This window comes from Barbus barbus (assembly GCF_936440315.1).
Source record: "Barbus barbus genome assembly, chromosome: 1".
Taxonomy (NCBI): domain Eukaryota; kingdom Metazoa; phylum Chordata; class Actinopteri; order Cypriniformes; family Cyprinidae; genus Barbus; species Barbus barbus.
The window spans coordinates 43,678,933-43,701,412 of NC_136729.1; the positions used below are offsets into that span (position 1 = coordinate 43,678,933).

General features: G+C 35.3%; 2 protein-coding genes across 3 annotated transcripts in view; one reads left to right on the forward strand and one right to left on the reverse strand.

Moving 5' to 3' along the window:
* LOC306872058 (excitatory amino acid transporter 3-like) lies at positions 1-14,189 on the reverse strand (the record flags this gene model as incomplete). Its single annotated transcript, XM_079420401.1, has 12 exons — positions 1-1,344; positions 3,364-3,498; positions 3,600-3,794; positions 4,946-5,068; positions 5,655-5,762; positions 6,766-6,950; positions 7,036-7,140; positions 7,217-7,259; positions 8,084-8,198; positions 8,278-8,370; positions 10,245-10,385; positions 14,090-14,189. The coding sequence occupies 12 exons, from the start codon at positions 14,187-14,189 to the stop codon at positions 1,104-1,106; spliced, it is 1,584 nt and encodes a 527-aa protein (XP_079276527.1). The 3' UTR covers positions 1-1,103.
* A 3,022-nt stretch (positions 14,190-17,211) lies between these two features.
* Positions 17,212-22,480, forward strand: part of LOC306869272 (rap1 GTPase-GDP dissociation stimulator 1-like) — a 42,368-nt gene continuing 37,099 nt past the window's right edge. For both annotated transcript variants that reach the window (XM_079415960.1, XM_079415961.1), the window contains exons 1-2: positions 17,212-17,576; positions 21,500-21,610. In XM_079415960.1, coding sequence (XP_079272086.1) covers positions 17,573-17,576; positions 21,500-21,610 — 115 coding nt within the window. In that variant the 5' untranslated portion in view covers positions 17,212-17,572. The remainder of the gene's footprint in view (positions 17,577-21,499; positions 21,611-22,480) is intronic.

The window sequence follows — 22,480 nt, forward strand, 5'->3', positions numbered from 1 at the left end:
GTGTTGACATATTTGTCTTTATTATTTTGTGGATACACATACAGTACATGTTGAATCATACAGTATAACTAATTTGACTACTGTACTGTATAAATACAGTTGTACAATGATGTGCTTTACAGTGTTTCAGAACCTTAAACGCAGACCATTAATGCTTCACATTGATCGTTTTCTCTCATTTCTGATGTAACCCAAAGTATAAAGTAAATACTGTAAAAGAAAGTTCAAACTGGCTCAATGGCAGAAATTTGGCACTGACAACATCATCGGTGCAGTCTTTTCAAAATATTCTCCAGAATAGCTCTGATTCAACAACAAAAGAAGAAAATAATGAATCAGTGGCTTGCTGAAGAAACGATTAAGGCTTGCCACCTTCAGTATCATGACAAAGTAATTGTGTACAAAGGATCTGATTTTCATTCCAAAGGCCATTTCTGTACCCCACATCAAGGCCTTATCATGCAACGTTTGTATAAAAATGTTCCCCTTCATATCAACACATTCAATTTGGCACAAATCTGAAACGAAAGACACGCAAAGCTCATAAACATTTGGCTTTCAATAGCAGCAAATACAGAACATTTCACACATTAGGCTACTGAATTTGAAACTTGAACAAAATTTCGATAACCTTAAAATCAGCGTTTTCTGAGTACAATAACATTGGCTAGTCAGCAACATGCGTACGTTACACTAATCTGCCCGGGTTTCTTTCAAACCGATGCGCGATATTGCACAGAGCTCCTTCTCAAACACAAATACGAAAATCGCCTACAGCTAAAAAGCTATTCATTAGTACAAAACCAAAGGAAACAACCGCCGTTAATAAAAAGAAAATAGCAATTTGCATAATTCATGGCAACATGTTAATGAACTGTGGAAGCACAGTTTTCTCTCCGTCTAGCGCACATGTAAGTTCAAGAGCACGGTTGGGAAAATGAAGGAAGGAGAACCGCAAGGGCAGGTATTGCTAATGTCCGCACTCAATCATGTCCTCGCTAATCACTTTCCGTCTTAGTCATGGCACTGGTTTTATGAATGGCTCCTACCTCTCTGAACTCCTTTCACACCGTCACATGTTCAGCAGCGACCACCGCTCGCCTCTAGAACTGGGAGGTCTCGGTGAAGGAAATGGCGTCACTTTTGTCGATGGTGAATCCACCGTTGACGTAAGATTTCTTCTCGCACTCGTCGTCGTCCAGCGTGGTCTCTAGGGCGAAGGGGTTGGCCGCGTCCACGTCTGAAGTCAGGTCCATCCTCTCTAGTTCTCGCTTTGACAGCTTCTGGACTATTCCAGCGCCGTAGGCGTCTCCCAGCACGTTGATCATGGTACGGAAGCGATCGCTGGTTTGATGGGAAAAAACAATGGAAACTTCACACTATAGCAGCTATAGGGTTTTAGCAGCCATCACTCCAGTCTTCGAGTCACATGGTCCTTCAGAAACCATGTACTTCAAGTCATGTCAGAAGTTCATGTGACCCTGGACCTACTAGTCGTAAGGGTCCATTTTTGAAATTTGAGATTTATACATCATCTGAAAGCTGAATAAATAAGCTTTCCATTGATGTATGGTTTGTTATGATATGACAATATTTGGCTGAGATACATTTGAAAATCTGGAATCTGAGGGTGCAAAAAAAAATCTAAATATTGATAAAATCTCCTTTAAAGTCGTCCAAATGAAGTGCTTAGCAATGCATATTACTAATCAAAAATTAATTTTTGATATATTTACAGTAAGAAATTTACAAATATCTTCATGGAACATGATCTTTACTTAATGTCTTAATTATTTTTGGCATAAAAGAAAAATCAATCATTTTGACCCATACTATGTATTTTTAGCTATTGCTACAAATATACCCCAGCGACTTAAGACTGCTTTTGTGCTCCAGGGTCACATATTTAAGAACTCCAAGGACACAGGTGTCAAAATCAGTTCCTGGGGGGCTGCAGCCTAGGAAGTTTGTATTTATGAGTTAGGAAGTCGTAATTACTATGTCAGGTGTGTTGAAGTTATTTGGTCAGAGCAAGATTGAGGCATTTTTTTAAATTGCCAGATATAAAGTCAGAATTGTGAGATGTTATGTGTGTTATAAACTCCCAATTGCAAGAAAAATTAAAAATTTTGGGAAGAAAAGTAGTAATTGTGAGATAAAAATTTGTGATTACTTCATTATTTTTTATTCCGTGATGGAAACAAAAATGTAAACTCAGAATTCTGATAACAAAAAGTCAGAATTATAAGATATAAGCTTTATTAAATTACTAAATTATATAAAGAATTATTAATATAAAAAAAAAAGTACAATTACTACATTTCTTCCCAAAATTGTAAATTTTATCTGCAGTTGCAAGTTATATCTTGCAATTCTAAGTTTACATTTCACAATTCCGATTTTTTTTCTCATAATTTGGAGTCAAAATTGTGAAATAAAATGTCACAATTACCTTTATTATTTTTTTTATTCCATGACAGAAATGGGCTTCCATAAGATGCCAATGTACCTTTTATACAAAAAAAAAACTACCTATAAAAAATTATGAATAAAGAATGTGTAACAGTGAGTTTGTCCATTTATATGTGTTCTATGGTAATTGTACAATATTATAATATTTCTACAATATTATATTAATTATAATAATAACATATTTCTACAATATTATCACGCCCACAACTCATGGCTTAAAGGGGTCATAGGATGCCCAATGGTAGTGTAAAAAACACCCTTTGTACCCTGTCAAAATCAGCTCTGGTTTCAACAGCCGGTTTTGTTGCATGTCTCTTTAAATGCTAATGAGCTCTGCTGACCCCGCCCCTCTCTTCCGTGGAATGACGAGCAGACTGTAAACTTTAGCCGCGAAACTTGCTAACTAGCACATTATTAGGAAAGGCGATTTGCAAAGATTCATAAAAACCTTTATACTCATTTCTTCTGTAGATGAAGCTGGATCACGAATGATTCGCGTGAACATAGACGCATTTAGGCAGATCGGGATCGGTGCATTCCCTTAAAAACTAAAGTAACGTTAATCCTCTGCATCTTCAGCGGCTCAGATGTCAGGAGTAAATGACGACTGCTATATTCATTATTACATCCAACAACAAAACACCTCAATCGCTTAATCAGAGACATCTTGTCTTTCCCTGCACCGGAGTCACAGTGATTTTGTATTTAAGCATTAAAATTCCATTTTGTTGGAGTTTATTTTTTGCAACAATCCAAAAGCAAATGGAAAAATCCTATTGGGTTTTTGTCGTGACAAGCTGGGTCATATGTGTTGGCCTACAAAAATACATCATCACTACTGTATCATATTAATTAAACCTGACACTTTGGTCATGAAAACCAGATACTTACAGCAGCCAATCGACAGCGACGATAAGGGTGACATCAGTGGCAGGAAGGCCCACTGCCGTGAGCACTATCACCATGGTTACCAGTCCAGCATTTGGAACACCTGCTGCACCAATGCTGGCGACTGTTGCAGTGATACTACGGAATGAACGTTTAAAGAAAGCATCATTCGGGCCTTCGTCCTTCATGAAGCCACTTAACTCTATTATATCACACCAATTGGCTTATATCCCACTTACCTAATGGTAACAATCTGGCCAGCGTCCAGGTCGTAGTTGTTCAGCTGAGCTATGAATATAGAAGCAACAGCTTCATACAGTGCAGTGCCATCCATATTGATAGTCGCACCAACTGGAAGGACGAAGCGAGTGATTCTCTTGTCGATCCTGTTGTTCTCCTCTGTACATCGGAACGTGACCGGAAGAGTAGCTGAGCTGATACAATAAAGACACTTGTTATTGCAAAATAGCAGTTTTCTTTGATTGCTGTGGATTTAAAAAGTCTCCTTGTTCACATAAAACTGGAATGGCAGGTCTTCAGGAGCAGCCTTGCTATAAAAAGCTCAAAATTTTAAAGATTTTTTAAAAGAATTATTCATAGCATTTAAGAAATGTATGCCTTTTGCTAGTGCAGAATCTAATGGGACACTCAAGGCCCATCTAAAATGTTTGAATTTATTGCATTAAAAAAACTAAATATTATTGTTTGTTTTTAAATTGTCTTTAAAAAGTTCACATTATTTTCTTAGTATTAATAAAAATTAACTAATTAAGTTTTATATATAAAATATCCTAATATTACTTAAAAAAATACTTAAGTGCAAACGTTTTGGGTCACTTAATTACATGTTAATTGCATTTAAATGAAAATGTATTAGATATATATATTACATGCAAATTGACTGAACTTTTGTGAGCTTTTTGATTCATTAAGCACATCTTTATTATGTAGTTTCATAATTAATTTATGGTAAATTCAAATATACTTTTAAGTCATTTCTGTTGAAACTTGAATGTCACGTATTTAAATAATATTTTTTAATTACACTTTTGTAATAAAGTTGCAATTCAGCAATTCAATGTTTAAAATATATTTACATTAAATGTAATACTGAATAACACTACATTTAAAATTATGATAAAGCTTCACATGTGCTTCACGACGTACTTCTTTAAAGCATGTGAAAAGCTTACTTTACATTTGATATTATGATAAAGCATACTTTTTAAAAATGTACTTAAGTTTATTAGGAAACATAGTCATTAAAATGCCTCTCTTTATGTTCACTTAAGTGGCCTTTTATTTTTGAAATACACTACAAGTGCACATGCAATAGAATTACGTGCAAGGCTTTCCGGACTGTAAATCGGGCTAAAAATCTAGGTTTGCCAAAGTTTGTGTGAATTTGTTGTGTTCAAAATGACTATAATATCTATTAATGTGTGATCCTCAGTCGTTTAGTGTATATAAGCTCTAGTTTTTCTCTGTACCCATTTGCAAACCCAGCAACTGTATGATAGACAGTGTTTTAATTCTCTTATAACATATTCTCAATATACCAATGCTAAAATATTCATAGACTCACCTTGAGGAAATCATGAGAGCTGTTAGCAAAGCCTGTGCCATTCCCAGAGCGAAGGTGAATGGATTCTTCCTCACAAACACAAAGTAAATCAGGGGGAGGAATACGATGGAATGGATGGCTAGTCTGTGAAAGGAAAACATATTTTAAAACACAACCCATTGTACATGATCATAAGCAATGAACATTAGAATAGATCTTTTAAAATATTATTAAAATATTGAACTCCTTCCCCACTAAAGTTTTTTTTTTTTTAAAGTTTAAAGAGCTACTGCCAACATTTTGATCATTTCACAGCCCCAGAATATTCTGTTGTATGAATATCTGAACATGCAATATGTCAAAAGAAAAAACACTGCGATCCACTGCTTTAAAGGCATCCTGTATTTTTACCAAGGACACTTGGATTTATATCCTCTCTATTCGTAACAGCTCCACTGTATTCTGTTTGACTCAGCAGTGTGCTTTCAGTTCATTCCACATGAGTGCAGATGGCATTGGTTTAACTGCAGCTACAGAATCTCCTGACTGATGTTCGGTCGCCTTTATCACTCAAATTAGTGGAAGTTTGGAGTTTATGAAATGTATAATAAGCACATCTGCAGCTCGAGCAGTTTTAAATGTCCGTGGCTCTTATCTGTGTGTGAACAGAGCCGACAGTAAATCTGCTCCTCTGCTAATCAACAAGGGAACATTTGAGAAGCTTGTTCACCCGCTGAGCACCGTCACCATATACAGGCCCATCTTCCTGAAGATCTCCCAGTCGTCCACCTCCATGATCTTGGCAGCAATTAGGAACAAGATGCCAACGGGCATGTAACTGCCAGAGAAAATTCATTACATTTATTTTCAATATTACTCATAATTTCAAGAAACATATAATTTGTTTACATTTTCTTAAGAAAAAGTGAGTCGTGCTTCTTGTGGGGTGGTTACTAGGGTGTTGCTATGTGGTTTCTAGGGTATTCTGAATAGTTGCTAAGGAATTGTTATGTGGTTTCCAGGGTGTTGCTATGTGTTTTTTTAAGGTATTTTGAATGGTTACTAAGGAATTGCTATGTGGTTTCAAGGGTATTCTGAATGGTTGCTAAGGAATTGTTATGTGGTTTCTAGGGTGTTGCTATGTGGTTTCTATGGTATTGTGAATGGTTGCTAAGGAATTGCTATGTGGTTTCTGGTGTGTTGCTATGTGTTTTTTAGGGTATTCAGAGTGGTTGCTAAGGAATTGCTATGTGTTTTTCTTGGGTGTTGCTATGTATTTTTAGGGTATGGTGAATGGTTGCTAAGGAGTTGTTATGTGGTTTCCAGGATATTGCTATGTGTTTTTAGTGTATTCTGAATGGTTGCTACGGAATTGCTATGTGGTTTCTAGGTTTTTCTAGGTTGTTGTAATGTAGTTTCTAAGATATTCTGACTGGATGCTAGATTGTTGCTGTGCGGTTTCTAGGGTAATCTGAGTGGTTGCTATGTTATACCTAGAGTATACTAGGGTAGTCTCTAGGGACGTTCTATGTAATAGCTAGTTATTTCTAGGTGGTTGCTATGCAGTTTCTAGGGTACTCTGGGTGGTTGCTAGGGAGTTGTTAAGTGGTAGCTAGGGAGTTCTCAATTGTAGCTATGTGGTTGCTAGGGTGTTCTGGGTGCTTGCTAGGAAGTTGCAGTGTGGCTGCTAGGGTGTTCTGGGTGGTTGCTAGGAAGTTGCGGTGTGGTTGCTAGGGTGCTCTGGGTGGTTTCTTACTGACCTAGGTTAATAGAGCCCATCCTCAAGTCTGAGTATGAGCAATAATGACAGTGATTCTTGCCTGTAAGGTGTAAGAACTAACCACATAATAATCTGAACAAGTCTCATGGTAGCCTCATTCAGAGCATCAAAGAACTCCAGCAGGATCCGGCCCCTTTCTCCCATCTTTCCGATGACCAGACCAAAAGTCACACAGAATACGATCAGACCGAGGACATTAATGCCATCTGCATATGAGCCCACAATCTTGTAGTCTTTGGTCAAATTCTACAGCAGAAAGAAGCCAAAAATCAATACATACATTCTCCATTCTCCATCTTTACCATTCATTTACTCTTCATCTTTCTCTCACCTGTGCAACTGTTGAAATAATGGTGGTGAACGGTGGAAATGTAGTCGTGTTACTTGTGCTTATGTTGGTTTTCGATGGTTCAATCTCTTTGCGCTGTGTCTTATACTAAAACACAGATGATGTTTATTTAAACTAAATAGTATATTTAAATGACTTAACAAAAGTTAAAACTATATTTTACCTGCTGAAAACAGGCTTGCACAAGATTTTCAGGAAACATATTCCTATGAAGAAATGAGATACAGATTCATGGTCATATTATTGGTCTCACTATTAACGAGTTGCTCACTAGCGTGCATATTACTAGCATATTGGCTGTTTATTAGCACTTATAAAGCACATATAAATGCCTTATTCTGCATGACCATACTTTATATCCCTTAATCCACCCCATACATAAACTTAACAACTAACTATTAATTAACCCCAAATTGGGAGTTTATTGAGGCAAAAGTCATAGCTAATAGTGAGAACCAAATTATTGTATTATATTATCTGGACATATAAGTCATGCCTAACATGGTCATCTCATTGCACAAATGTGTTATTTATTGCAATGAATATCATGCATTTTTAAGTATTCCAAGGGGTCATGAACTGAGAAACCAAAATTGATCCCCTTGATATTTTGATATATAAGAGGTCATTGTACTATAAAAAAATCCTGTAAGTTTGAACTTTCTTGTAAGTCTAAAAACAGCTTATATTGAAGGCAGTCTGCCAAAACAACATCTTTTGGAATGTTCTACTCTATGATGCAATAGTGTGGCTAAACCATGCCTCCGCAGAAGAAGATCAACGCCTGCTTCTACATCACTGCCTGTTTAGCCCCGCCCACTGATTTGGGCATAGCGTATTACTTCTAAATTATGATTTTTTTTTATGTAAAAATCTTTATAACATTATAAGTGGATCTCAGAAAACAATACAAAATAAAATACAAAGACAGTTTATGACCCCTTTAAGTGTTCAAATATGCATGCATGCATATTATGTATTTTTGTATATTATTATCTTTCATAGGTAGACCAAGGTGTGTAATTTTTACCTAACCAGGTCCAGTAAGGTGTCAACAGTGGTCACATTCGGGGTACTTCCTGCTCTCTCAATATTATCAGCACTCTGAGACACCCCGGGTTTAATCGTCGTCACAAGAACGATTCCTTTTAAGCACAACATCATTGTTAAACAATCACAGTTTATGTCTTTAAAGCTTATTGATGTCATATTTACGTGACTCACCAAGAATGACAGCAATGATGGTAGTGGAGAGGTAATAAACCACCGCACGCAGACCGATCCTGCCCGACACCTCCGAGTCCAGCGCTGCCACTCCTTCACAAACAAGGCCAGAAGTTAATACTACTCATTCTTTCTCCAAAGAACACACTTAACAATACCAACAAAGAATGTTAACCAATGCAAGTTGCATTGCAATTGGGTTACACAGCAACAAAAAAGCTCTAGCTACAGTTTGGAAGCGCTGTAGATGTGAGGTTTCAGACATTATCAATAGTGTAACTCTTACAGCTATTTATAAATGATCTCTAAACTGTGCATTGATTGGTCTATTACATACTAAGCTTACTGGCAATCGGTCAGATAAATAAACCTGGGCCATTTTAATCCAGCAATCAAGCATTAGATCTGCCAAAGGGGCATGTATGACTGTGACGTGTATATATTGCCATTATTACAGTATCTAATCAAAATGAAATCACTATTGCTGATTTGCATTGATTACTAGTAGAACTGCTTTTATGCCCAGAAATGATAAGGATGGTGTCCAAAACACAAACTCATATTGTCCAAAACTTTTAGACACATTTGGGATGGCACTGTATTTCTGTGCATATTTCAGCAATAAAATATTTGGCTATACTATGCCAGTGTTTTCTAAACAAGTTTTATGAGGAAGCTGTACCTTTAGTGATTTAATTAATGAAATCACAAAATGTAAAATTAAAATAAACCACTTACTAAAAAAGATAAAAGATGTTGAGTTTTTACCTGAATATAACCATTAACCAACATCAAAGAACTGCGAATGGTTTGTTAAATTATTGAAATATTAACTTAAAATCTATATGGTGGTACTTCAAGAAAATATTGTAACTCAATTGGGCTCGAACAGCAATGCAAAGCTGATTCTGCGCTAATTTAATCTAATATGTAATGTTATGTAGCAAATGGGAATCAATTAAATTATTGATTATATTTTGAGACAAACGTCTTGTTACTGTTTTTCAGTTTTGCTTAAGGTAATTAAAGCAACAGTTCTTCAATAACAGAAGAATTTGAAAGTATGGTATTTGGGGTAAAAAGCACAATAATATATAACAACATGATAATTAACATGACAATAATAGCTGGCTGACTTTTCCATTTGTTGACATGCAATGGTTAGATTCAGGTGGTAAATATCATATATTAAGTTGGGTGTCCATCTTAGAGATAATCACCATATTTATAATTAATTAAACAATCATATTTGAAAATATGACATTAATCATGTCACATAATAAAGTATCATGTTGTACCTGATGTATTGTTGTTATTGTTAATATTTATGTTTAAATTGCCTGTTTTCACTTTTTATTTTAGTTAAAGTTTTAGTAATTTTATTGTGTTTTTGTCATTTGTATTTAAAAAAAAATATGTTCATATATATATTTTTTTATTTGATTTTATTATTATTTTAGTTTATTTAGTTGGAGTTATTTTAGTACCTCAATTTAAAATGAAAAATGTGTCCTTGTAAACTAGCTGAAATCAAGTCTGTTTTTTCATATTTTATTTTTATTTCATTTGATGTTTATTTTATTTCAAGTAATGATCTTTTTTTTTTTTTTTTTTATTATTATTGATGTTGTAGTTTTAATTAACAACCCTGCTTGGCTGACATAAATGTTTGGAAGTCATAAATATATATGACTAATGTTTCACATATTTAATGATTTTCAAATATAATATATATAAAATATAATATAATAGTGTTTTTTTTTTTTTTTTTTTATAGTGGATGATTCTGAAATTCTATGTGATTGCAAAAGACCCTGGCAGGGCTGCGATCAATCGTTTATGGGTGGATCCTCGTCCCTGAAGTTGGCCCTGGACACTGATAACATAAGGGCAACATTTACAACCTCCAAATTTTCACAGCCAGTCATAAATGGAGATACTGTGATGGGCTGAAGAGAGAGCGATACCTGTTATCATGCTGGAGACGATGAGAGGCAGGATGACCAGCTTTAGCATTCTCATCAGGATTTCTCCTGGGAAGCCAAAGTACTGCTTCTCCAGCTGGGACAGAGAGGTGTAGTCCCGCACCAGCACTCCCAGCGCGATCCCTGCAGACAGAAAGCACGTCAAACCGAGTGCAAATGTCAAACTCTCCATTGTGCCTAATCTACATAAACCCCAAAACAAGCCAGTCTGAATGTACAGAGCTACATATTCCAATAATATCTCAAGATCAACTTCATTTGCAATTACTACTGACTGTATCGAAACGATTAAGTGTCATCACTGATCTGTAAGTGTAAGAGACTCCAAATCTTCAATCTCACTGACATTTCGAAAAGGGTGCAATGAGAATAGCGAGCTGTAAATGCTTTGTGATGCACAAATAATATTCCTGTATTTGTTGCCAGATGCACAACACGAGATGTGCTGTATTAGCTGCATCTGTTACACTAAATAAAAAACATTTCAGACAGATGTGTCATTTTGAGTTTTGGATCATCTCAGTTTCATTCTTTTATGAAGATGGATATAGTCAGTTATATCAAATAAACTAAAAAGCCTTCCAATACACTTAATGAAATATGGTCTACTGCACTGCAGATACAGCAAATGACATTTATATTTATGCGTCTGTTTCCAATGCCCTTCTATAACATCAGGCAAAATTTTCAAAACGCTGCACACTTTTATCAAAAATCAGATCAAATGTGTGCTGATATGCAGTTGTCATTATTGTCATTCTTAATGAAATAAAAGGCCATTTAAGTGTACTTGAAGAGAGACACTTTCATGACTGTTTCTTAAGTCACTTAAGTAGATTTCTAAAAACTGAACTCTGAATTAAAAGTTTTACTTTAAAGTACAATATTAATCATTGTTTTAATAACGTTTTGTTATGCTTTAAAGTACACTTATTTTGACGTGTTGAATAACGTACTTAAGTACATTTTTTAATTGTAGTGTGTTATTTAATATTAGGCCTACATTTAAAGCAAATATTTTGAAATGTATTAAATTGCAACTTCATCATTACAAATATTCAAAGACAATAGAAGGAATTATGAAATTATATATAAAAGTCCTACTTAAGTGACACCCTAAAGTTCAGCTAATTGCATTTAATATAAATGTAAACTATAACACAATTTAATTTAATTAAAAGTAACATGCAAATCTGAAAACATTACATTCACTTATATATTTTTTATTCTAAAATGTATTATTTTTGTGCTAAGTATGCTAAAATGTACAAGGGATGGCTTCACAACTATTTGTGTATCTCAAATGCAATGCCATATCTGATATGCGTCTTGAATGTTTAACGAGGCTAAACCAAACCCAGGTGACCACAAATGCCACAGTCAATTATATAGTCTCTGTTGTACTGTAACATGTCTTTATTACATTTGAGCATCGTAATGTATTATAAGAGTAAATAAAAGATGTTATGAAACACTGAAAGAGTGATTGGCTTGACCTGCCTTTTGTTTGATTGTAGCTGACTGCACAAGCTTGCATGGCATCAAAACAATCTGTGTTTTGACCAGTGCACAAATATGGCCATATAAATCCAGAAAATAAAATAAATTAAACATAGCATCATTTACTTTAAATATAAACAAGCACACGACTGAGAGTTTGTTATACATAAAACAATAACCGCTAGTTTGGCTATTTTTATAATATAAAAATGCAATCAAAATAATATTATTAGGATAGCAATATTGCATATATCATAAAAGTGTATTAATTTTAAATAAAAATAGCACATGCTGTCACTGCAGTCAAGACTTTTCTTATTGTCTTGTCAGTATATATAGCGTATAATCTATGACCGCTGCTTAGTTGCCTCACCGATCAGCTCAGAAATGCCTAATAGAGCAATAGTGAGATTTTTATTGGACAGCCTATAAGTTCTGAGCATTTCTCCAAGCATTAAACCATTAATGTTGTGATGACTAAGCCTTCACGAACTGGCCAGTTTGTGGCAAGGCAAATAACTACCCATTTATGATTATTTACAATTGAATATACCATGCTTTTATTTTAAGAATTGTACACATTTGCTATTATAAAGTTGTTGTCGTAAAGACTTTTTTTGTACACTTCTGCTCAAAAATGTAGGGGAGAATTGGCATTCTTGTCTCAGTAACTATAAAGCTATACATTTTAATTGCACAAATGCCTCATCAAAACTGTATTATATTATTACATGTCGTGAATACTGGCCTCGAGATGCAAAAAAGAAACAAAAGCACACAATTAAACCATGCTGGCATACATTAAGACAAGGTTCAACTATGATAAGGATATATTTTAAAAGAAAGGTTAAACTGTGTTCACAGAAACTTCTCACATGTGTTCTGTGTATTGTAATTTATTGATTACGATCATTTTGTATCACGTTTTGAATTGTTTTGTTTATCAACAGTAAACATTTTCATAAAAAGTCTGGTTTGTTGGTTTTATCTATGGGCTAATTCAAGCTGATTTCCCATTCTGGCCTGAAACCAGCCTGGCCAAACTCAACCAGCAATCATCTCAGGCTGTTTTGCACGTTTTCTAGCATTTTACAATACAAACATTTTGTAGAAGATCCTCTGCAGTGAATGGGTGCCGTCAGAATGAGAGTCCAAACAGTTGATAAAAACATCATAATAATCCACACCGCTCCAGTCCATCAGTTAATATCTTGTAAAGTGAAATCTGCATGCTGTAAGCAACAAATCCTTGATTAAGGTGTTTTATCATTAAACTGACGCTTTTGACCAAAATGTCCAAAATAAGCCATAATAAAACATATCCATCCAATATCCATAATAATGCTTTCTCCTGTGCAAAAGTCCTGTTATTGTCCTCTCACATCAAAATCTACTGACATATTTGTTTAGAACTGCTTTGGACTGTTTTCTCTTCTAAATGATGCTTGATCTGTGCATATTTCTCTCCTAATGACCTTTTCACTGGAGAAAGCCTTATTATGGATATCATAGAGGACTCCTATTTTAGCACAGAAGCAATGGTTGATAAAGTCGAAAACACGCAGCTTTTCGCTTCACAAGACATTAATGGACTGGAGCGGTGTGGATTATTGTGATGTTTTTATCAGCTATTTGGACTCTCAATCTGACGGCACCCATTCACTGCAGAGGATCCATTGGTGAGCAAGTGATGCAATGCTATATTTCTTCAAAATCTGTTCCGATGAAGAAACAAACTCATCTTGGAGCAAATTCTCAGCAAATACTCATTTTTGTGTGAACTATTCCTTTAAATTAAGATTTCATTTTTTTTTTTTAAAGGGCATGTTGTCACAAAAGATCAACATACTATATGTCCAATGAACTGTCTTTTTTTCCAGTAACTATGGGCATGTTCATTTAGCTTTTAGGAATTTAAACAGACTCTCTAAAAAAGCAAAGTCACTGGAGTAAAGTGTGACAACTAGCCCCGGTCTCTTTATACTTTATAATATTTGTCATTGCTTGTGTAAGATGAAACATGTGTCACTGGAAGTCTGGTCACGTTTCTCTGTGGCAGTAGTAAAATATGTAGACACACACACACACACACACTGATTCATCACATTCACCCATCAACACACCTGCAGATATGTGCAGCTAAATGCAACAAACATAAACACTTTAATTGCTCTTATTGTCAAACCAGCCAGTGAATGATATCACAACGGCGTTGCAGATCCATCTAACAGCAAGCACAGACAGAGCGAATTAAACAAGAGCACTGCATACATAATTAACGGCATGAGACGTGATGCGGAGAAATGTGGCGCTCCAGCCCATCTTACCCAGTATCACCGAGGTGATGGTTGCTATGAGAATCCAGTTCCTCTTCAACAAGCCCTTCACATCCCTGCCTCTCCGCTCTTTCTTCCCCAGCATATCCATGACAGACAGGCTCACAGGCTACACGGAAAGCCGAGTGAATCTGGCGAGGCTTGAGTCTTGCTCTCTCTGGTTCAGTCACGGAGCGCCGGAGGAGAATGATGTGAAGCTGCTGTTGGGAGGGGGATGTGATCTGCTGCTGCTTCTGTCTGTGCCAGAGTCTCCTGGCTCTCAGGATAACCTTTGATCGCTCGTTTATTGCAGCTTGACCTCTGATTTACAATCATTTCCTTTCATACGACTATACATGAGGTATAAAAATATTAGGATTTAGAAAGCACGACATGATGTTGCTAAGCCACATAATCTATATTGGTAGTAGGCTATATTGTTACAAATATACATTTTTGTATATGTCCTAAATAGCCTACTGTTTGGTCAGATTAACAATTAACACTCAGATGAAGAGGAAAGCACGTTCACACATTTGCTTTCTCAAATAGCTTACCTTTTTAGGCAATATTTGTCTTTATATGACTTTCAGTCTGTTAGTATAGCAGGGATGGTGTTGGTGCCTACATCTCCTGTTTAACTGCTGTAATCTTTGTTTTATGCCAAACTTTGAATTCTAAATGACAGTAAAGATATTATCTTAAAAATAGACCTTTTTTTGAGGCAAAATACATATTTTCAGGGATGGGCATGTATATTAAATAGGTTACATGTATTTCAAATACTATTTTGTATTTAAATACCTTTGAAAAATCTAATGTATTTTGCATTTAAATACATTTAAACTTAGTATTTATTAATTTTCAAAATAGGTTACTTGCCGATCAACCTCCTATTAGACTGCTGATTTCCTGGATATTTCCTGGATATTTCAAATACATGTATTTTGTATTTAAATACATTTAATGTTAGTGTTTTTGTATTTAGTATTTCTGTATACTTGTTGATACGGGAGATCAGCAGTCTAATAAAGAGGTTGATTGGCAAAAAAGTATTTTATGTATTTTGAAAATACAAAAAAAAAAGATTAAATTCAGATTAAATTCATTTAAATACAAAATACTGCCCATCCCTGCATACATTTGATGTATTTTTTTGTATTGAATGTATTTCAAATCATAGAAGTAGGCTACTTTTTAAAAAACTGTACTTTCAGATAATATAATATCAATGAAATAAAGGTGTACTTTCATGACTATGTTCCTGAACACGCTTTTTAAAAATACACTTTGTAATGTCAAGTTTTACTTTAACGATTACTAAGTTTCAATTATCTTTTGCCATAAAGAAATGCACTTATTTTGATATGTTGACTATCATACTAAAGCAATGTAAAATACTTTTTACTGTACTGTGGGTCAAAAAAGCACATATTGCACATACAAATGTATATGAATGTATAAACGTTAAAATAAATGAACATTATGAATGTTTTAATGCATATTATTTCTGTAAAGATTAGATATGAATTTCTTCAAGCAAAGGTGCAAAAAACAAAAACACACACACACACACACACACACACACACACACACACACACATGCATGAAGATTCAGCTTTTATATGAGTTATTGTGAGACACTGCAGTTTGGATATAAATGTACAAAAAAAAAGGTACCATGCAGTAATTGGTGGTAACCATTTAGATCCATGCTATGTATCAAAGTACCATCACCTTACCATAATACAGTAATGTAAGGGTAGTCAACAGTTTCAAACTACTTAAAAATAAAAGCAGTGACTAACAGTGTGTGTGCCAGACAAATATATCTCACCATAATTATCTGTATACTAAACACAGCTACAGTCAATACAGCGCTGCCATTCTGTGCTGAATGTTGTGTTCATTTAATGTCAGGTTACTGAGGACAGGCCATTACAACTGCATTGATTGTACAAATGAAATGATACAATATAATAAACTCATAATACAATATATATTGAACTTTACTAGTGTGTGTGTGTGTTGTGTTTGCAGCTGAAGAGCTAGTGCAGTGATAAAGAGAGCCTGCTTGATTTTTTAATAATATAATGTAATATAATATACATTAATTAGCTGGTCTAATTCTTTATATAAGTCCATTTTATTGCATTACATTACATATTTTTAATCACCCAGTAGGTGGTCTCCTTGCAATATATAATATGATATTAATGTTGTAATTAATAGTTAATTTAATAGTTGATAGCCAAATCGTGTAATATATTTAAATTGTTGACAAATAGCAACCAATCCCACTACACTGAATCTCAGGCTGAACATGTTGAAATGAACAAATAAACATTGCTTTCATCTGATTTGCTACAAATCTAACAGGTCATGAGTGTTTCATAGAAGGGTGGTAATCACCAAAATTAAATTATACATAATTATTAAATGTGTTTTTGTCTGATTGTCCATATATGACCATTTTAGGTACTGCTGAATTAGCTTGAATGGGTATGGAGCTGTATAATATATTTTAATAATACTAATATATATTATATCATTGTAATTTTTTATTCTCACAGTTACAAAATCACCAAGGAATATCGGGTATTTTCTAAACGCTAATTGCAAATTGCTTTGATCATTTACTTCACAAAAATGCCCAGTAGAGGGGGTAATATTATCATTTAGTGGTGTGAATAATACCAGTTGACGTTCTCCTACCTGCTGTTTTCTAAAATTGATCAAAAAGTTAAATCAAATGAAGAGGTGGAGGTACTGGTCTGCTCATTTATAATAAAACAGTTTTACTAATAAAACTTAATCGAAATAAAACCTAATCAACAGCTTTACTGACCACGTGATGACGTATTTACGTCATGACGCACACGAATCACAGATTTATTTATTTATTTATTATTATAATTTTTTTGTTTAACCGGTTATTCAAAGAACCGATTCGCGTAAACGAGTCAGACTTCTCATCACATGTTTGAGTTGTAACCATAGACTGTAAGGTTGTAACACAAGCAACATGACTCGAGCAAACCCTGAAAGGGCGTGGCTTGTTTTACCGACAACGAAGTCCACCAATCAGCGTCGAGACAAGAACCTTCTGTGCGGATCACAAACCAATCAGCTGAGAGGGAGGCGGGTCTGCTGTGCGGGGAATCATCAGACAGCTCGCGCACTAGAAGGAAGTGCATCTGAAGTGCCGCTGGTATTTATTTTGTTGCACATGAGCATTCATCTCTTCGTAATAAAATAACGTAATCCCCGACATCAGCACAGAGGGGTTTCGCCCAGTTGTATGCATCTCCCCGGTTCATCTGTAGCGGGAGCGGCTGTTTTCACCGGAGCAGCGTGGGTTAAGGTGGGCCTTGCCCGGATATCTGTCTGACAAGCGAACCAAAACCGATCCGGTACCCGCCTCAAGATAACCAGCGCACTTAGTCCTCCAGAGACCACACTCGGAGCCCGTGGACTATCACACACACTAGCCAGATGGGTAAGTAAAGCGAAACATGAAGATATCTGTGGAAGAATACCAATTCCTCATGAAAAGTATTTAATATTTGCAAATTATAAATGCACACTAGAGAGTGTGTGAGTGGCTAAAACTAATGGTTTTGAGGCACAACCAGAGCGTGCTCACATTATGTGCTTTGGACTCATTTTGAGAGCCCATCCTTCAGAGAGGCTGTGATGTAACGTTGCCATGGATTATTAACAAATGCACATCAGGACCACAACATGCTCAGCATCCTTCATTTTTGGGCTAATTATATTCATCTGGCTTGGTGAGATGATCAGCAGTGCCTGAAGGAAATGAGTGTTTAAATTTGCAGTGCATCTAGGAAATGAAGTTTGGTAGTAATAACACATCTCATATTTCTTAGACATCCCCAGTGCATCCCGGTGCATGTGTGATTGACAGCCTGTGATGTAATACTTGACACAAATATGTGAACTAGATACTGGGAGATCTTGCAGTGCATGTGTGGTGAACTGAATGTGCATGGCACTGTGATTCAAACGAATATGAACAATCTGGATCGTGAAACGGTAAGATGGTGAGTCTGCAGAAAAGGAGGTCACATATAAGCAGACATACACTGGATATTATGATGGAGGGATGGGTTGCGGTGTATGTTTGGGGCAGTGATTTCCAACCTGTTTTTTGGTCTTATTTACTCCCGCAGTAGGCACAAGTAACGTTATTCGACAGAAAATTAGAAATATGTTCTTCTTAGTGCTGTCAAACGATTAATCGCGATTAATTGCATCCAAAATGAAAGTTTTTGTTTACATAATATGTGACCCTGGATCACAAAACCAGTCATAAGGGTCAATTTTGCAAAATTGAGATTTATACATCATATGAAAGCTGAATAATTAGGCTTTGTTAAGATATGACAATATTTGACTGAGACTATTTGAAAATCTGGAATCTGAGGGTGCAAAAAAATCAAAATATTGGGAAAATCGCCTTTAAAGTTGTCCAAATGAAGTGCTTCACTTACTAATCAAATTAAGTTTTGATATATTTATGGAAGGAAATTTACAAAATATCTTCATGGAACATGATCTTTACTTAATGTCCTAATGATTTTTGGCATAAAAGAAAAATGGATAATTTTGACACATACAATGTATTTTTGGCTATTGCTATAAATATACCCCAGCGACTTATGACTGCTTTTGTGCTCCAGGGTCCGATATTATGTAACCAAGAACTTTTATTTTGGATGCGATTAATCGTTTGACAGTACTAGTTCTTATTAACTAACGTGGTATTATTATTAGTATCATATGTATTCTGCTGCGTTTGTCGTCTATGTAAGTTTTAGGGCTTAAACACATTATTTTGTTAAAGGGATAGTTCAACCATAAATTCACCCCCATGCCTTTACATACAGATCTGTGTGGCTTTCTTTCTTGAAAAAAGAAGCTATTTTAAAGAATGTTCCTTTGAATTCCATTTTAGGCACAAAAACGCTGACAAATATTTCAAAATATCTCGATATGAAACAGGCATTGCAACTGACTTTACTACCGCATTATGATGCTTTCCTCAGTGCAACAGCTCAAAAATCATATAAGCTTTTCTTTTCATTACAGATCACAAAGTAAAACTATGAAAAAATGCATGAATGAATAATTCACAATATGATCAGTAACATGCATCAAGAAAATAAATAGGATCAATTCGGATTTCATGCCGACTTGAAAATAGAGGTGAAAAAGTGAGATTAATCAGTTAATTTTGTTTGTTTGTTCATCTATTCACCTATTTTCTGAATGCATGTTTTTAATGTTATTGTGAATTATTCATCCATGCATATGTTTTTTTTTCCCCCAACCTTTTTTGATAATTCTTAATCAGAATATCTTAAATTGATCTTCTGGTGCCCGCCGCTTTCTTACGATCGACTGTAAGCTTGCATTCAGATCTGCCTCCATCCAATGGACAGAACCGAATTCCCGGCCCTATATTTTTTCTTTTACACTCAGAGGAATGTCACAATACAGCAGCCAAAACTGCTATAATAATACAACCATCTCTGGAAAAGGTTTAAAACTCACTACAGATATGCATGCATTGTTGATTTAATTAATTGCATTGTTTTCCTTTTAAATAAATGAGTTAAATGCAAATAAATGCAATCTGGAATCTGTTGTTCCAAACCTGTATAAATTTCTATCTTCTGTTAATCAACAAAGAACATATTTTGAAGAATGTTGATAACTGAACAGTTGCTGGTATCCATTGACTTCCATAGTGTATATTTTTTTCACATACTATAGATTTCAATGGGTACCAGCAACCAGCATTCTTCAAATGATCTTCTTTTGTGTTTAACAGGAGAAAGAAACTCAACTTTCAAATACAGGTTTGAAACAACATGAGGGTGAGTAAATGATGGCAAAATTATTATTTTTTTGTATTTTATTTGAACAAGATTAAGGTAATTCATTTTGTTTGCATGCTACTATTTTGGCCAAGTTTGGTATAATTGCAACATATTAATTTACACCAAAAGCGTGTTTGTCTGGATTCTGTTTTTTATTATTTTAACATGAAAACTTTTAAGTAATTTTATTAATTTGTCATTCAAATGAACTTTCTTGGTATCCAAACAAACACAAAGAAGTCACAACCATCTTGTGTAGAAAATTGCACCAAATATATTTAAATGATAAATTAATTTATTATTTTTAATGGAACATAGAGCTGGTTTAATTAGTATTTTGTATAGTAGTTATGCTTTATGCAGGAGTATGTTGTAGTTAATTGGCAGCTGAAAGTTCTTGGGAATTTGTGGTTTTATTTCTTTTTTCTCGACTAGCTATAAAGTAGACGGGTGATTTGATGATCTCTGTTGGCCTTTATCTCGACGTGATTTGTTGGAGTCTGTTAATGGAACGAAGGCTTCGCTGGCTTTAACCACCCCCAGAGTGACAAGTGTATTCGAGAATCACCATTCGCACTTTAATTGGCTTTTTTCTGCCCTTGTCGTGTTAGTTTAGCTCTTCTACCTATTAAAAGAGCTTCCAATCATACAGATGTTTCTGTGAATCAAACAGTAGAGCATGGCACCTGCAACAGCAAGGTCATGGGTACAGTTCCTAGATAATGCATGCAAACTTTGGATAAAAGCATCAGCGAAATGAGTGTATGTAGTATGATGAGTCATGGGACCCGAGATCTGGACTCGACCCTGTTAATCTCAGTGCTTACTGTCAGCCGTTGCTCTGTCCTAATGAAGTTAAGGCAAAAAGGCAGTAACTTAGGAGGAAAAAACATACAGATTGTAAGACAAACCTTTTTATTAGTAATTCTAATATTGCTATGTACAATCATCAAATTAACCATGTAAAGCATGAAATAACTCTGAAAAATTACATTTTTAAAAAATGGAGCAGTTTATTGAACTTTTAGGCAAAACACTGAAAAAAAGTTTGCATATGTTTTTTATTGAATATCGTATTTGATACATAAGGCTTTTATGACTCGTATAGTATGATATAAGAAAGTATGGAGCTCAGTTTTGTTTAGAGGCCCAAACTGAGCAAAAATATGAAATTAGGTGCATTTTTTGATATTAATATGGTCAAAAATTAACATGGAATTATGATAGTTTGAGTAAATCAAATGCATGTAAATATCATGTGTCACTCTATATCTCGTTGTTAGATGTAGCATGTAGTAGATTGTCTACAACAGTTTTTTTTTTTAGCAAAGTTTTGATCATACTGATCATTTAGAGGCAAATATGATGCAGTCGGCTTTATAGGGTTAATATGTTCATTGATTTGGACTCCTTGAGAACACTGCGCCTTTACAAATAGGTGTTTTGTCGTTTCATGATTGTGTGCAATTGTAAACTATTGAAGAGCTAAAGCTGTTCATTATTTCTTGTCCATCAGCGGATAACCTGAGCGAAGCCCTGAAAACGCTGAAGCTTTCATCGGCAGACAGCGCTTCAGACAGTGTCGAGGGCTGCTTGGACTGCCTGCTCAAAGCTTTGGCCCACAATAGTAAGTCTGCATTTCTTTTATAAAGCTGTTCATTTTCCTTATTTCGCTGAAATGAAGAATGATTGAAAAGGGCAGGAGTCTTGACTTAAGGACAGCTTGCAGGATTGAACTAAATCCATTTTGTTGATAAAAAACTCGCACTTTTTATTCTGCTGTGTCACATTGGCAAGAAAAATGTAGCCAACTTGAAATGTGATTAAAAATCTAATAAATGGAAAGCGTCAGTTAAAATGCAATTGAAAGATCAAGCTTATTGTTTCACTAATGACGGTTTCAGGATGAGGCAGTATTACTTGAATTCTGCCCAGCTTATTCTTACACAAAAAGGCCCATTTAGACCGGAAAAGACTATCTGATTAAGTTTTATATATGGCTTCAAATCACATCGCGTCTGCACTATAAGCCAGCTGCACAGTTGTCACAAGGGGAGGGGGGAAGTGGTGTGTGGCCAAGTATGGTTACCCATACTCAGAATTTGTGCTCTGCATTTAACCCATCCAAGCGTACACACAATAGTGAATATACACCCGGAGCAGTGGGCAGCCAATGGGAGTTCGGTGCCTTGCTCAAGGGTCTCACCTCAGTCGTGGTATTGAGGGTGGAGAGAGTGTTGGTTATTCACTCCCCCACCTACAATCCCTGCCGGACCTGAGACTCGAACCCACGACCTTCGGGTTACAAGTCCAACTCTCTATCCACTAGGCCACGACTGCCCCGGAATTGTCTCTTGCTCAATATAGGCAGTCTCGTATCATCAATAAAGTTTATAAATTGCATTTCTATTTAATTTTTGCCGGTGTTTAAACCATTCAGGGCTCACGAGCTCTCCTGGAGACTTGTGCACTCATGCACACTTGAAGCGCACACACA